Here is a 16,147-nt window from a genome sequence, read left to right as displayed (position 1 = left end):
ACAATTTTTTTAAAAAATAAAATATGAAAAATAAATAAATAAATAAATAAATAAATAAATAAATAAATAAATAAATAAAAATAAAATAAAATAAAATAAAATAAAATAAAATAAAATATGGGATCCCTGGGTGGCTCAGCGGTTTGGCGCCCTTGGCCCGGGGCGTGATCCTGGAGTTCCAGGATCAAGTCCCCCATCAGGATCCGGGCATGGAGCCTGCTTCTTCCTCTGCTCTGCCTCTCTTATGAATAGATAAAAATCTTAAAAAAAAAGAGAGAGAATTAAAGCAAGGCAACAAGCTAAGGAATGTGATTGAAGGAATGGAGGTATCATGTGGCCAGGACAAGTCTTACTAAGATAACCTTCAAATAAAAAGCTGAAGGAGGTTGAAAATTGAGCCACTTAGACACCTGGGGAAAAAGTATCCCAGGCAGAAGAACAGCACATGCAAAAGCCCTGAAGCTCAAGTGTGCTTCAGATGTTTAAGGAACAGCAAGAAAGCCAGTGTAGCCAGAATGAAGGTAGCAAAGGATGCAAGTGCAGAAAATACAATAAAGATGCAAAAGGAAATAGGGAGCATCTTTTGTAGGACTTTGTAGGCCATAGTTAAGAACATTTTGCCACCATGATAGGAAGCAACAGAGCTGAACAGAGGATAATGTCCAACTGACTTGCATCTGAACAGGATTACTGAGGCTATCATATTGAGAACAGGCTTGAAGAGCAGAAATATAAAAACCTGAGGAAGCTATTACAGGAATGTAGATGAAAGATGAGGCGGCAGAAGCGGAATGAGAAATGGCCAATTTCCGGATTTACCTTGAAGGTAGAAGTGACCTTGCTAATGGGCTAGATGTGTGGTATCAGAAGATGAGAAATTCTCCACAGGTTTTGGCCAACTCCACCCTAGTTCCTTAAGCCATTAACTGACATCGCTAAGATTAGAGGAACAGGTTTTGGGGGGCAGGGTGAAGTCAGGAGATGCCAGCCAAATAGGCAAATGAACATAGGAATCTAGAATTTCAAAGACATATCTACTGGCAATACAAATTTGGCAGCTGTCAGCATTTAACTTGAGAATTCAAAGTTAATACTATAAAAGCAACATGTAGTATGAAAACAGTAATGAAATACTGAGATTACAGTTTGCAAGGCTGTAACTCTAAAATACAGCACGTCCTTGACATTTCTCAGAGCTACCATGAAAACCACCAACTTCCCTATTCCTATACTCCCTATTTCCCAAAAATCAAATACTATAACAGAACACTTCCTTCAAGGATATTTACACAAAGAGAATTATCACTTCAGAAGTTATAGAACATACCATGACTACTTGAAAACAAAGCTATATTGAAATGCTGGATGTCCAGTTAAGTCCTCTCACCAGCTATGTGAGCACATCATTCTCAGAGCTCACACAATTCAAATCTGTGCCTCAGCAAAATTATAATTTACTACATCACAAAAATTCTAGGTCAGTGAAGAGCAGTCAATATGGCAAGGGAAAAGACCTTGAATGCCACTATCTCAGATACACAACCAAAAACCTTAGCTGAAAAAAACGAGAAAACAGATCCAGACTCTGTAAAGCAACTTAATTTTGTCCCTTCTTACCCAGAGATGTGATCAAGAAAACATTAAGCGTTTTCTTCATTTCCATATTGCAAACTCTTTCACCACATTAGATAAAACTTGCAGTTACCAGGTATACCATAGACAAGTTAAATATTTTTACAAGTTGCAAATACTAAAAAAAAGTTATATATAAAAGTTATATACTCTGTTACAGGAAGGTTTAAAAAAAAAAAAAAAAGGCAAAAGGCCAGATATCAGATAAACATGCCTCCTGAGAGGTGACATGGCAATCCAGGGTAGAAAAGTAGGCAGAACACAAAAGGAATTAAGGGGAAGCAAAAAAAAGGGGAGGGGGGGGGGGGCAAAAGGAGAAAACCTAAGCAAGCAAGCTAGAATGAATATCCTTTTACATTTTGGAGGAGAAAGATGACTGGTTTAGAATAAATCAGTGAACAGTGGGGGGGAAAAAGCTAGCCTTCCCTCTACTTCTTCAGCCCACCCTAGCAAAAGTTTCATTTAAATCCATTTGTTGGATCCCTGGGTGGCTCAGGGGTTTAGCGCTGCCTTCAGCCCAGGGTGTGATCCTGAAAGACCTGGGACCGTCCCACATGAGTCCCACAGTCCCTGCATGGAGCCTGCTTTGCCCTCTGCGTGTCTGCGTTTGTCTCTGCACCTCTGTGTGTCTCTCGTGAATAAAACCTTTTAAAAATAAATTCATATGTTGACTCTTAGTGATGTCTACACTTTCACTCTCACCAACCACACCCCCAACCTATTCCATCTGCTAGTGCAAAAGATCTCATAGGTAAAGAAGACAAAGCCTTTTGAAAAATCCAGTGGATTTTCACTGTTCTTTATTGGCCTTATATCTTTGGTCTCACCAAACCCATCTAGTTTTATTAAGAAAAAAAAAAACACCAAGTGTGATCAAAGGATCATAAGCCACTTACCAACTGGTCTGGATTAAGTTGCTCTCCATTTTTCAGGCGATCCTTGTAGTCTTCCAGTTTGAGCTACAAAAGAGAAACTTGTATCTACTATAGTCTGATATAAAATTCTGAAGAACATACTAGACTGCTTCTTATGAAAACAAAGTTCTTGAAGTAAACTATCAATCTAAGAATACGAGTTTACTGCAAGGCAAGCAGCAACTATAGGTATAGTCCAGTCAGAGAAAAAAATGTTACACACAAACATTAGTCTGGAATTAGAAAAATTAAATAATAAAACTTTTTATCTTCCTGGCCTCTATAATCAGACTATTTAACACATAGGGACTTAGCTAGTTAATCATATGCCCCTAATCCAGTGGTGCTCAATCAAGGACAATTCTTGACCCCCAGGGATCTATGGGAATGTGTGGAGATATTTTTGGTTGTCACTAATTGGAGGGTGGTAGGGAGGTAGAGAATGCTACAGGAATCTTGTGGCTAGAAGCCAGGGATGCTGCGTATCATCGCACAATCCACAGGATCGCCCCTCCCCCAAACCAAGAATCATCTGGCACAAAATGTAAAACAGTGTTTAGACTGACAAAACCTGCTCCAACTTCATGCCTAAACTATTAGTTACCTGTTGAATTAGGTGGCATTTGTCCAATAGCAAGCTTCATAATGGAAGTACAGAAATGTAAAAGATATTTTTCTCTATCATTATGAAAGCTTTAACTCAAAGCTTTTCATATTAAATTTGGTATTTCAGTAAATACAGAACAAATTGCATTTATTGCCCCTATAAGAATGACATGCCCCACTATGGTATTCTATAAGCAACATTTAGGCTCCTCCCATATTGCCTTTATAGCTTTAAAGTGCTTTCTCAAAAGCTTGAAACAAAAGCATTGGTACTGACCAGATAAGTATTCAAAATTAAAGAAGTACTATAGTTAAGCTGGAGAGCACAAATATACGAATATATGTAGTTCCTCCGCCTGGGAGGAAGACATTGAGTCTCCATCAACAGATCCTGCTCTGAATAGATCTTTTGACTAGTTTCCCATGTGGCAGGGAATTTGTGCTGACCCAGGCACACTCACCTTATCACACTTGTGATCAAGTACATGCATTCAAAAGACAACTGGTGAGAGCTAGAGCTACAGAGAAGCTACTAGTAACTGGTCTTTCTTCACTATCTTCCTGGTGGGGAGAAAGGGAGGAAAAGAAACAGAGTCAACTAGACTCTGAAAAATCTTACACTCCTCCGTTAAAAGCTAACTTTCCTAAGGTTTAACTAGGTCGTAGAATAAAAATATGTTAAAGAGTTCCCGGGCCCAGATAGTCAATCACTCACTTTATTATCACAAGCAAAAAAGAATCATGACACAACAAAGCAACGTGCAGTCCTGTTTCACAGGCTACATGACTCAGGAAATGAGGAATGAGTTGGATCTTTACATCAGCATTTACTGTAAGGTTAGGCTGATAATGAGTCTCTTTATAAGGTTTTCTACAATGCTTTCACCCACCAATCGCAAACGATCACCTAGCAACACAAGAATTAGTGCTAAAATATTTTCTGGCTCTACCATCGTTGAGGCTTCCAATGACTGCAGCAGTTATACTGCAATATCAACTGCTGCAGAAAGTCACAAGGAAAACAAGCTAAAGAAAAAATCAGGCTATTACTCATCTATGAAAAGAAACAATTCTACACTCAAAGAATCTGATCTAAAGTTGCTAGCTCTTCAAGTATTTCAACAGCAGCAGGCATAATAATTTTACTATGAACAATATTTTTATTTAGACTGAAAAAGCAAACAGAAAACGTTTAATGTACCCAATATTTAACCTGCTTGTAGGTTTTCAGCCACCAAATCCCAAGATTAATTTACATCTTTCAGGAAAGAATACCTATGAGCCTTGACAGCAAGTAAAAATGCCTGTTCCCTGACCCTTATTAAAGACGGCACATTGAGGGGATGGGGGGAGGGAAGGTTACCTTCTTTTTCTCGATGTTTCTAATTTTGTGTTTAAGGCATATGAGTCCATTATCAATATAGGTCTCATATGCTTGGGAAGGAGAGGCAGCAGAACTGAGAGTAGACTGCAAGGGGCTCATGGCCCGCTGGCTTTCCCCATGCTGACTGTGGTTCACTTGGGGCTTGGCTGACTTCATATTCCCCTCTCTTCCCTCCTCTGAATGGCCTGAAGGTGACTGGTAACCAAAAGGAGATGAAGAGAGTTGCACCATTGAAACAGATGAAGCTGAAGCAAGGGAAAAAAAAAAAAAAAGTTAGGTGTACAAGAAAATTAAGACTACAAGCAAAGCTTTAAGTTCCCTGAGAAGTCTAGACCCACTCTCCCGGAATTCTCTTCCACAGGAGCGAGCTCAAAACCCAGTGATGCTTTAGGTACTATGCTTCCATCTCACTACTTTTAAGGCGATTAAGTGCCAAGCCCTAGCGCCTTTACGCAGGCAAAAATCTACAAGACGGGGGACGTTTCCAGAAATTCAACTTTCCACGGAGGGAGAACTGCTAAATCAAGCAAGGGCATCAGAGCTCCTCTCTTCTCGTCTCGGCCATCCACATTCTGAATAATTTCCATGGTCAAACGATGACACACACACACACACACACACAAAATAAAATAAAATAAATAAACAGGCTCTCCCCATTAGGACCGTTCGGCAGCCTTTCAACCCTCTTCCCATTATCCCTCCCCGCCAGCCCCAAACCCAGTTACAAACAACGCCATTTACACGAAAACCCCCACCCCGAACACACAACTCACACAATTCTCGTGGAGCCTCACTCGCTAACCAAGGAGCAAGCTTCTAGAACAAGACCCCTAAACTTCCCCTTTAAACAGCTCCGGGGCCTGCAGGGCAAGTCCGTCGCTACCTGGACGTTTGCAGCGAGGTACCTGCGAGGCCCCGCGTGGCCTTTCTGCTCCGGTTTAGACTAAGCCGCAAGCCCTGAGGCCGCACCCGCGTGAAGGTTCCCGCTTACGCCGCCGGCGGGCCAGGGCTCCCCGCGCCCCCCCGCCCGCCGCAGCCTCTTACGGGGCACCCCCGAGGCCAAGGGCGGGAGGGCCCCGCGCACGCCGGCGCGCATCCTCGTCCCCGCAGGGTCCCCTCGCCCCGGGGCGCGCGCAGCGACCCCCGCCCTCCCCACGGCAGTTCCCGGAGCCGCTTCTGCAGGGGCGTCCGGGGAGGCCGCCCGGGCCACCTGCCCCCTCCGGCCCCGCCTCGGGGATGCCGAGCCGCCCCTGCACCTCCTGCCCGCGGCGGCCGCCTCGCCTCGCCTCGCCTCGCCCTGCCCACCGCGCCGCCCCGCGCCCCAGGCCGCCGCAGCCCGGCTTCACCTCCGCAGGCCGCTGCCGCCGCCGCAGCCCGGGCCCGCCTCCGAAAGCCGGCGGGAGCCAGGAGAGCTGCGGAGGTGGACCGGCGCCACCCCGCACTCGCGTCTCCTCCCCCGCCTCCTCCCGCTCCCTCCCTGTCCTCGCGGGCGGCGTCTGCGGCGCCGGGCGCTCCGCCGACTCAGCCGCTCTCGCCCAGGCCCGCCCTTTCCGCCGCGCGCGGGGCTTATATAGGCGCGCCCCGCCCCCGCCCGCCCGCCCGCCCGCACGCGCAGCCTCGGGCCGCCCGGCCCCGCCCCCTTCCGGTGCCCCCGGGCCCGCCGCCGCCGCCGTCTCGCCGCGGGTCCCGGCCCCCGAGGTCGTGCGGTCCCGGCCCGGCTGCGGCGCGGAGTCGGTCGCCAGGGGGCGCGTCCTCCCCGCGCTCGCGCAGACGGCGGGGCTCCAGGTGGGCCCTGCGCGTCGCCGGCAGCCCCAGCGGCCCCGCCCGACCTTGCTGATTGCGCGCGGGGACTAGTGCAGGCGCGACCTTGAGCAGGTGATCTCCATCGTCGGAAAAGGGCAGCGCGCCCTTGATGGGATGCCGGCGAGCCGAGCGGGAGCCTCCGGGGCTTTAGGCGCTCGCTCCTTCTTGGAACGTCCTCCCGGGTTCCATCCTTCCCGGCAGGATGGGGGGGAGAGCACTGTTTCTTCAGAAAGGACTCCGCCTGTGGGAGCAGGATGCCCCCAGTCACCATTGCCATAAAAATAAAAATAAAAAAATAAAAAAACAGAGTGAGTGACTCCGCGCAACCCTCAGTGTAAGATTTATGTCTGTTAAGGCTGTGTCATTTGCTGCTTCGAAGCAGGTGGATCTGTTTGCGGTCAGAGAAAAGACAACAATCTTGATCAGGTTGCATAAAATGAAAAGACTGGAAACATCAGTATTTCTGAAGGAAGGCATGGTGTTTCTCATACCAAACGAGTAAGGGGGGTGGGGGGCAGAAAAACCACCCAGCCACATCTGGGCCCCAACATGTGTCCAGCTATTAGGCCCCATTTAGGTCCCGTCCCTGAGGCTCTGATTAAATGTATTTAGACTAGCAAGAAAAGAATAGAGGAGATTCCAAAATACAAAGAAACAAAGGTCTAGTTTTAAAAGTGTTAGTCAAGCCCACACAAAAACTAGCACGATTTTTAACATTCCTTGATACAGTGTTTGCAGCTTATTATCCCTCCTGAAGAAATTGTACCTTTAATGTTGCATTTTAGCTTTGAATCTCTGAATCCCATATGTGACCTTGAGGGTCAGACAAATATTCGACTGTACGTTTGTTTCATTGTTTGTAACTAGAGAGAACAGGAACTTCTGAACATGAAGGGAAACCAACAAACTGGATATAGTTTTTTTTTAATGTGAAGGACACGCTTTTGGATTAATAGGAAGCCACAAGGGCAGCCCGGGTGGCTCAGCGGTTTAGCGCCGCCTTTAGCCCAGGGCGTGATCCTGGAGACCTGGGATCCAGTCTGACATCAGGCTCCCTGCATGCAGCCTGCTTCTCCCTCTGCCTGTGTCTCTGCCTCTCTCTCTCTCTCTCTGTGTCTCTCTCATGAATGAATAATAAAATCTTTAAAATAAAATAATAGGAAGCCACAAAGTTACAGCACAGGTTATGACTGCTGTAGCCTGAACCAATACCTGAGAATGGTATTTCAGGCATATTAATCATGAAATAATTGCCTTCTAATTGACCAGAAAAAAAAACTATCCCTTGAGTCATATAGATCTGGCCGTAGGTCCTAAATATTCCATTAAATGGCATAATTTGGAGTAATTCTGTATGGATTTATTTCCCAAAATGGATTCAGAAAATTAATCAAGAAAGAATACAAAAACAAAAATAATTAAATTTCAAGTCCAGTAAGGTACAGTCTGTATAAAGCATAACATAACATTTGCAGGAGATTGTACCTCAGTAGATAATGTTGAAGTAATGTCTTCCGAAAAAGAGAAAAAAAAGTGATTCAGAAAGCTTTCCTGCTAGAGAAGATCTCTTAAGCCAGTGAATCTGGCTTATTTTGGAACAACATGCCCAAAGCACAAATTTATTGTCGGTTTTCCCCTCCCCGACTCCCTATTTTCTACAGTACCTTGATTTGTCTTACCACCTATGAGACAGTATTTGCGGAAAGTCACCTCCAAGCTTAGCAAAGAAATAATAAAAAAATAAAATAAAATAAAATAAAATAAAAATAATAATATATTTAAAATGTGATTTTTTTAAATGTCCTTTCCAATCCATAGGGAAAGAATACATACATTCATTCATTCAACAAATATTTATCATTACATGTCAGTTATATCTCAATAAACCTGAAGGGAGACAAATATTAGGCATCTGCTATGTGTTGGGTGATAGGTATATAATGGTGAGTGAGAAAAATGTACACCTGCTCTCTTGGAGCTGAGTGGGAATTCAGTGAAAGCTGTCAGTAATAAGTAGCAAAAACAACCAACTCAGTAAAATAGAAAAACAAAAATGCTAAAGACTTATAATGGATGGTTTGTTTGATATCTATAAAAACAGCCAAACTTTACAACCTTTGAAAATGAAGGTTTTAAATATGCATTGTCTGGCAAATGTATGGTTCCTGCAGGGAAGGTTATACTGGGCAGTCACTTAAAATTAATGTAGCTTCATATTGTTGAAACTGGAGAGATTAATTCACCAAAGGATGCTGAAGCTGGTAGCATATGAGTGGAGATTCAAGAAATGATCTTAGAGGTTTAGTTACAGATGATAGAATTCTGCTTCTCAACAAGAAATCTGCTTCAAGGGACGCCTGGGTGGTTCAGGTTCAGCGGTTGAGCCTCTGCCTTCAGCTCAGGGCGTGATCCTAATTCCAGGATCCAGTCCCAGGATAGAGTCCCACATTGGGCTCCCTGCATGGAGCCCTGCTTCTCCCTCTGCCTAGGTCTCTGCCCCTCTGTCTCTCTCTAATGAATAAATTTTAAAGAAAGAAAAGAAAAAAAGAAAAGAAAAGAAAAGAAAAGAAAAAAGAAAAGAAGGGAGGAGAAAGAAATCTGTTTCAAAACCTCTACAAGGTTTTGCAAAGTATTAACATGGAAAAAGAAAAAGGATCAAGAAAAATAAGAAGACTGAGAAAAATTCTTTTTTTATTTTTTTTAACATTTTATTTATTTATTCACGAGAGACAGAGAGAGAGGCAGAGACACAGGCAGAGGGAGAAGCAGGCTCCACGCAGGGAATCCAACATGAGACTCGATCCCAGGACTCCAGGATCATGCCCTGGGCTGAAGGCGACACTAAACCACTGAGCCACCCGGGCTGTCTGAAAGAAAGAAATTCTTAGGGAACATTTAACAAAGTAAAATTGTTTAAAATACTGAACTTTCACATGATTTCAAGATTCATAAGGGGTCTTTTCAAATATCTGAGGAGAGAAACTTATGAAAATAAAGGACTAGCCAATATTGACTTCAGGCAGAAAAATAGTTGCCACAATAGTTTCAGGCATTTTTGAGAGAATTCCTCTAGCTTCTAAAGTTAATATTCGTGTGGGCATATTTTTTCATAAAATTATAGTACCACACAAAAAAATCATAGTACCACATTCCCAGTGGTTTGGTTTATACTGCTTTTCTACTATTGAAATTAAATGCACTAATAGTGCTTCACGTTTGAATCCCTTTGAAATAAAAATGCTTGGGGCACCTAGCTGGCTCAGTTGGGGTCATGAGTTTGAACCCCATATTGGGTATAGAGATATGAAAAAAATATATATATATATGAAATAAAAATTCTCGGTAGAGAAATAATCAGTATAGGACTTGTGAATGTGTGTGTGGTCAATAATATCAACCCCATAAATATACAGTTTCTGTACAACTTCCAAATATTGTAAAGTGTCAACAACACAGACTTTGGAGCCACACAAAACTAGATCTCATTCTGACTTCTGCCCCTTACTTAATTGGGTGATCTTTTGAATAAGTTACCCAAATTCCCTCGAGGCCTCGGGTCCTCGAGTTCTAAGGCAGAGATAATAATACCTGCTTAACAGTGTTTTTAAGGACTTCATTTATGAAAAAGCATATTTTGAGGGAGCTGGCTGGCTCAGTGCAGTATGCAACTCTCGATCTTGGGGCTGTGGGTTTGACCCTCACTTTGGGTATAGAGATCACTTAAAAATAAAATCTTTTTAGAAAAAAGTTAAAAGCATATCTCTTGGTAAGGGGCCATGTAAACATATCCTTCACGGAGGTATCTTCATTTGATGCTTTTCTGGCAGAACAGAGACCAGCATTTCTACTGATAGCCTGAGGAAAACCAGATATAAAATAATCTTTTTACAGAATATTAATTAACATGATATTATGTGAAGTTTTTAAAAATGTCTGGATAATAATGAGTTAGGGACAACCAGGGCTAGGCAGGGCTAGGTAGGGGGCCTGGGAAGCCGGCTCACAAAAATCCCAAAAATGCCGAGGTGTAAGGAAACCAGAGATGATAAAGGAACAAACTAGGCCACCCTACCCTGAGGCGTGGGTGGGGAGGGTGTCTAGTTATCAACAGCTACTTGTGACCAACAAAGAATAACCAGATCCCAAAGAAGAAGTAAATCCTTAAAGATGTTATCAATAATCCTTACTCAGTGGTGATGTCAATAGATAATTTTAAAAGGATTTAGGTTCCAGGATGCCTGGGTGGCTCAGTGGTTAAGGTTGAGTGTCTGCCTTTGGCTCAGGGCGTGATCCCTGCATCCCGGGATCCAGTCCCACATGGGGCTTCCTGCATGGAGCCTACTTTTCCTTATGCCTCTCTCTATGTCTTTCATGAATAAATAACATCTTTTTAAAAAGTTGAAAAAAAAGCAAGCTCTATCCCTTATTATTGAGACAACCTTAGCTTTTTCCTTTGTATTTCCGTTATATTACATAAATGTGAATATAATATTGTATTAAAAAAAGAAAATTAAGACAATCCACAGAATTGGAAAAATATTTGCAAATCGCATACCTGATAAGGTACTTGTATCTCCGGGACATCTGGGTGGCTCAGCAGTTGAGCGCCTGCCTTTGGCCCAGGGCGTCATCCCTGAGTCCCAGGATTCAGTCCCACATCAGGCTCCCTGCATGGAGCCTGCTTCTCCCTCTGCCTGTGTCTCTGCCTCTCTGTCTCTCATGAATAAATAAATAAATTTTTTTTTTTTTTTAAAAAGCACTTGTATCACCAGTAACATATATTGCATTATATATTGTTGTGTTATATACAATATATATTTTTTCATTTTTTTTTACTATTTTTTGTTAAGTAGGCTCCACATCCAGTGTGGAGCCCAATATAGGACTTGAACTCACGATCCTGAGATCAAGACCTGGAAGCTTAACCGAGCCACCCTTGTACCCCTTATATATTTTTATCTAAGAATACATGAAGAATTCTTAGGCTAAATAATAAAAAGACAGGGATCCCTGGATGGCTCGGCGGTTGAGTGCCTGCCTTGGGTTCAGGGTGTGATCCCACGGTCCCAGGATTGCGTCCCACATCGGGCTCCCTACATGGAGCCTGCTTCTCCCTCTGCCTACATCTCTGCCTCTCTCTCTCTGTGTGTCTCTTATGAATAAATAAATAAAATCTTTTTTAAATAAATAAATAATAAAAAGACAAACCAATTTAAAAATGGGTAAAAAATCTGATTTAGGAATTTCTCCAAAGATGTACAAATAGCCAATAAGTACATGAATAGATGCTTAACATCACTGTTCTTCAAAGAAATTCTAATCAAAACACAGTGAGATGCCACTTCACAACTGCAAGGATGGCTCCATTAAAATGATAGATAATAACAAATGTTGACAAGGATGTGGATAAATTGGTTGGAACTCTCATACACTACTGGTGAGAATGTAAAATGGTGTAGCCACTTTGGACAACAGTGTGGGAGTTCCTCAGTTAAACATAGTTTCCATATGACCCAGCAATGCCAAGTATATACTCCTAGCTATCTATACCACCAGAAATGAAAACCTATCTCCACACAAAACTCTAAACACACATTTCCATAGCAGCATTATTCAAATAACCAAAAGGGAGAAACAACTCAAATGCCCATCAGCTGATGAGTGGAGAAATAAAATGTGGTATATTCATACCAAGGAATATTATTCAACAGTAAAAAAGAATTAGTGATTGTCTAGGGCTTGTAGGTAGTTTTTTTTTTTTTTAAGATTTTATTTATTTATGATAGTCACAGAGAGAGAGAGAGAGAGAGGCAGAGACACAGGCAGAGGGAGAAGCAGGCTCCATGCAGGGAGCCCGACATGGGACTCAATCCCGGGTCTCCAGGATTGCGCCCTGGGCCAAAGGCAGGCGCCAAACCACTGTGCCACCCAGGGTTCCCTTGTAGGTAGTTTTAGAGGGGAAATGAAGAGGGACCGCTAACTGTACAGGGTCTCCTGGTGGGGTGATGAAAATGTTCTAAGGTTGAGAGTGGTCATGGTTGCATACTTTTGTGAATATACTAAAAACCACTCAATTGTAAACTTTCAGTGAGTGAATTGTACAGTGTTGCAGATTGATTTGTGTCCACCAAAAAGATATGTTGGAAAAAAAAAAAAAAGATATGTTGAAGTGCTAACCTCCAGTACCTGAGAACCTTACTTTACTTAGAGATAAGGTCTTTGCAGATATAATCAAGTTAAGGTAAGATCATACTGGATGAGGGTGAGCCCCAAATCGAATGGTGTCCTCATTAGAAGAGAGAAACTTGAAGACACTGAGGAGAAATGGAAAAGAAAGCCATTCAAAGACAGAGATAGTGGGATGCCTGGGTGGCTCAGCAGTTGAGCATCTGCCTTTGGCTTGGGGCGTGATCCTAGAATCCTGGGATCGAGTCCCAAGTCAGGCTCCCTGCATGGAGCCTGCTTCTCCCTCTGCCTGTGTCTCTGCCTCTGTGTGTGTCTCTTGTGAATAAATAAATAAAATCTTTAAAAAAATAAAAATAAAACCTTAGAGCTAACCAGATTGCTGACAACCACCAGAAACTAGAGGAACAGGCAAGGAGGGATTCTTAACCTGAATCTTTGGAGGGCTCATGGCCAGGCTGACACCTTGATTTTTGGACTTCTAGTCTCTAGAACTGTGAGAGAATAAATTTCTGTTGTTTTAAGCCACTTAGTTGGTAGTAATTTGTTATATAGCAGTCTTAGGAAACTAACACATATGGTGTGTGGGTTTTATCCTAATAAAGTTTGGGGTTTCTTGGTTTGTTTGTTTGTTTTTTTTTTTTTAAAGATTTTATTTATTTATTCATGATAGTCACAGAGAGAGAGAGAGAGAGAGAGGCAGAGACATAGGCAGAGGGAGAAGCAGGCTCCATGCAGGGAGCCCGACGTGGGATTCGATCCCCGGTCTCCAGGATCGTGCCCTGGGCCAAAGGCAGGTGCTAAACCGCTGCGCCACCCAGGGATCCTTTTTTTTTTTTTTTTTTAAAGGACTCTGGTTTTAGTTTTGTCATAAGTGGAAATTTATATACTCTTATGTCAGAGAGCATTGAAGCATAGAAAGCAAAGGAAAGCCCTAACCATGAAAATTTCCCCTGGGGGGACCAGAATTCATGTTTCATGCATTGGAACTGTTGCAGCTGCCAGGTGGTTTAATTCATTGGTTCCTGGGTCTTTTATTCTTTCTTATCTCAGAAATCCTTGTCTCACCTGGGTTTAATTCTGTAACTGGGCCACAAACAAAACAATCTTGCTCTCTCATTTTCTTACATCACTTACTTTCTCAGTTGAGTTCAGAGTCTCAGATTTCCTAGGAGGAGCCTGGATAGAAAACAGTGTGAGGTTCTTTGCACTCTTCTAGACCCCAAAATTTGCACCAAGTGATGTTTGTTATGCAAAATGAGATATTGTCTCATTTGTACCTTTGGGGTTTTAATTTGTGGAGGTGACTGAATGACAGCACAGAAAGGTCAATGCCTTTGAAAGAAGATCCGTGGTACTTACATTTCCCATGAGCAGGGCGCCTGCCACACCACACAGGGCCACGTGGGAAGCATCAGGTTTTGGTGAAGAGGCAGAAACAGGAGTGAAGGGAAGGCACAGGCCAGGGCTGTAATTGGGGTTTCTGCAGAAAAGACAAAGCAGAGCAAAGTAATCAGGTTAGGGTTGGTTAGTCTGAATAATTTGAGCGGCTTCACACTATAGAGAGTGATTTCTAGTTGGCGGGGGATGATTTTTTTTTTTTTAAGATTTCATTTATTTATTCATGAGAGACACAGAGAGAGAGGCAGAGACACAGGCAGAGGGAGAAGCAGGCTCCATGCAGGGAGCCCGACGTGGGATGGGGCTCGATCCCGTGTCTCCAGGATCACATCCTGGGCCGAAGGCGGCGTCAAACCGCTGGGCCATCGGGGCTGCCCATGGCAGGGGATGATTTAGGGCAAGAGAAATATTGGCCTGGTGTGTGAGAGTTAGTATAAGAAGATGTGTGAGTTCCAGACAAGTTGACTTGCAGAAGATAAAGGCTGCTGTGATGCATGGATGCCATATGGACATCCAGAATCTAAAAACACAATACATATCCCATCGCTTATTACCTTCAGACCGAGTCTCCCATGGACCCAGGTACATTGTCTGAGAGGTGAACAGCTACATCATCTTCCCTGTTGTTTGGAATTGTTTGGAAATGAAACTTTTCTTCCTACCTTTACTTTCTTCGGTCATTGGCTCCCTGAAGCCCTGCATCCCTCCTTTTTTTTTTTTTAAAGATTTTATTTATTTATTCATGATAGTCACACACACAGAGAGAGAGAGAGAGAGGCAGAGACACAGACAGAGGGAGAAGCTGGCTCCATGCACCGGGAGCCTGACGTGGGATTCGATCCCAGGTCTCCAGGATTGCTCCCTGGGCCAAAGGCAGGCGCCAAACCGCTGTGCCACCCAGGGATGCCCCCTGCATCCCTCCTAACTGCCAGTCTGTCCTAACAGGTCTGATCACATCACTTCTCTATCATCAGTGAAAGATCAAAACAAAATTTGAGTAGTTCCCTACTGCCCTCAAGATAAAATGTTCATTGTAAATTATTTAAATTTTACTTTTGAATAGCTAATGCAGCACAGCCACTCTGCAGAAGGAAATGTCTCCCTTCCGGCTTATCCTCACTTCCCTTCCTCCAAAGCCACCAGCATTTTCTATGTATCTTTCTTTCTTTTCTTTTTTTCTATGTATCTTTCTATAGATTTTTGTGCATATATGGTGAATGCACACATATATTTTCCCATGACCATCTCTTTTAGCCAAATGTTTGCATACAAAGACCACTTCAGCTTGGCTTTTTTTTTTTTTTTCCCACCTAATGCAATATCTTTGCAATCATCCCATATCACTGTCAAAGGAGCCATGAGAGACACACACACACACACGCAGAGGCAGAGAAACAGGCAGAGGGAGAAGCAGGCTCCATGCAAGGAGCCTGATGTGGGACTTGATTCCGGGTCTCCAGGATCACACCCTGAGCTGCAGGCGGCACTAAACCAAACCGCTGAGCCCCCGGGGCTGCCCCATCTAACCCATTCTTTAGTTAAGAATTTTAAGGGTATTTCTAACCTTTTGCTCTTACAAACAATGCCGCAATGAATAGTCTTACTCATGTGCCATTTTGCACATTTGTGAGAGTGTCTGGAGAAGAAAAATCCTTAAAAGCAGAATTACTAAAACAAAACAAAACAAAACAAAACAAAAACAGAATTACTGAATCTGTCGTACTTTGATAAATGTTTCCAAATCCCTCCACCCCCAGTAAAAGCAGTACCATTTAGATTCCCGTCAGCAACATACAATGAGGTCTGTTTTCCTAAGCCTCATTAACTTGTGTACCATTTGCCATGTGCCCTGCTCACATTCCTAAGACCTGTCAGTGTGCTCCTGTGATTTACAACTGTGAGAATCTGCATCCTTTTGCCTCAGGACCTACCCTTCCCATCCCCAAATGCAGAAGGTGCTCTGTGGGATTGTGGGTGAGGTCAGGTGCACAGATAATTACCGCTCCCCACCCCCATACACAGCAGCCCTCACCCCTGACTTTTCAGGTCCTTCATCCCTCAGGTGGGGTAGTTCTGAAGTTTATATGTTGCATTATCTCCCAGAATTCTCCCACAAAGTCGCTAGCTTAATAATGGACCTTTCATTAGCTGTTTTACTTTTTCTGTATCACTCCCCTACTTCCCTTTCCAGTGTCCCTTTCCAGATGTCCAATTTGAAATGCCT

At 43.3% G+C, this 16,147-nt stretch overlaps 1 protein-coding gene across 8 annotated transcripts in view; it reads right to left on the bottom strand.

Annotated features, from left to right (window-relative positions):
- The window catches only part of CAPRIN2 (caprin family member 2), a 43,044-nt gene extending 36,961 nt beyond the window's left edge, over positions 1 to 6,083 (bottom strand). For 4 of the 8 annotated variants that reach the window (XM_072798462.1, XM_072798463.1, XM_072798467.1 and 1 more), the window contains exons 1-2: positions 4,516 to 4,781; positions 2,529 to 2,591 (exon numbers count right to left, since the gene is read on the bottom strand). In XM_072798462.1, the coding sequence (XP_072654563.1) occupies positions 2,529 to 2,591; positions 4,516 to 4,767 (315 nt within the window). In that variant the 5' untranslated portion in view covers positions 4,768 to 4,781. Of the gene's footprint in view, positions 1 to 2,528; positions 2,592 to 4,515; positions 4,782 to 5,882 lie in introns of those variants that run through there. The other 4 variants (XM_072798464.1, XM_072798466.1, XM_072798465.1 and 1 more) reach the window with 2 other exon arrangements.
- Between the last annotated feature and the right edge of the window lie 10,064 nt (positions 6,084 to 16,147).

Source organism: Canis lupus, chromosome 25 (assembly GCF_048164855.1).
Source record: "Canis lupus baileyi chromosome 25, mCanLup2.hap1, whole genome shotgun sequence".
In the NCBI taxonomy this organism is placed as follows: domain Eukaryota; kingdom Metazoa; phylum Chordata; class Mammalia; order Carnivora; family Canidae; genus Canis; species Canis lupus.
The sequence above is the reverse complement of the archived record's forward strand: the minus strand, read 5'-3'. Positions and strand labels throughout refer to the sequence as shown.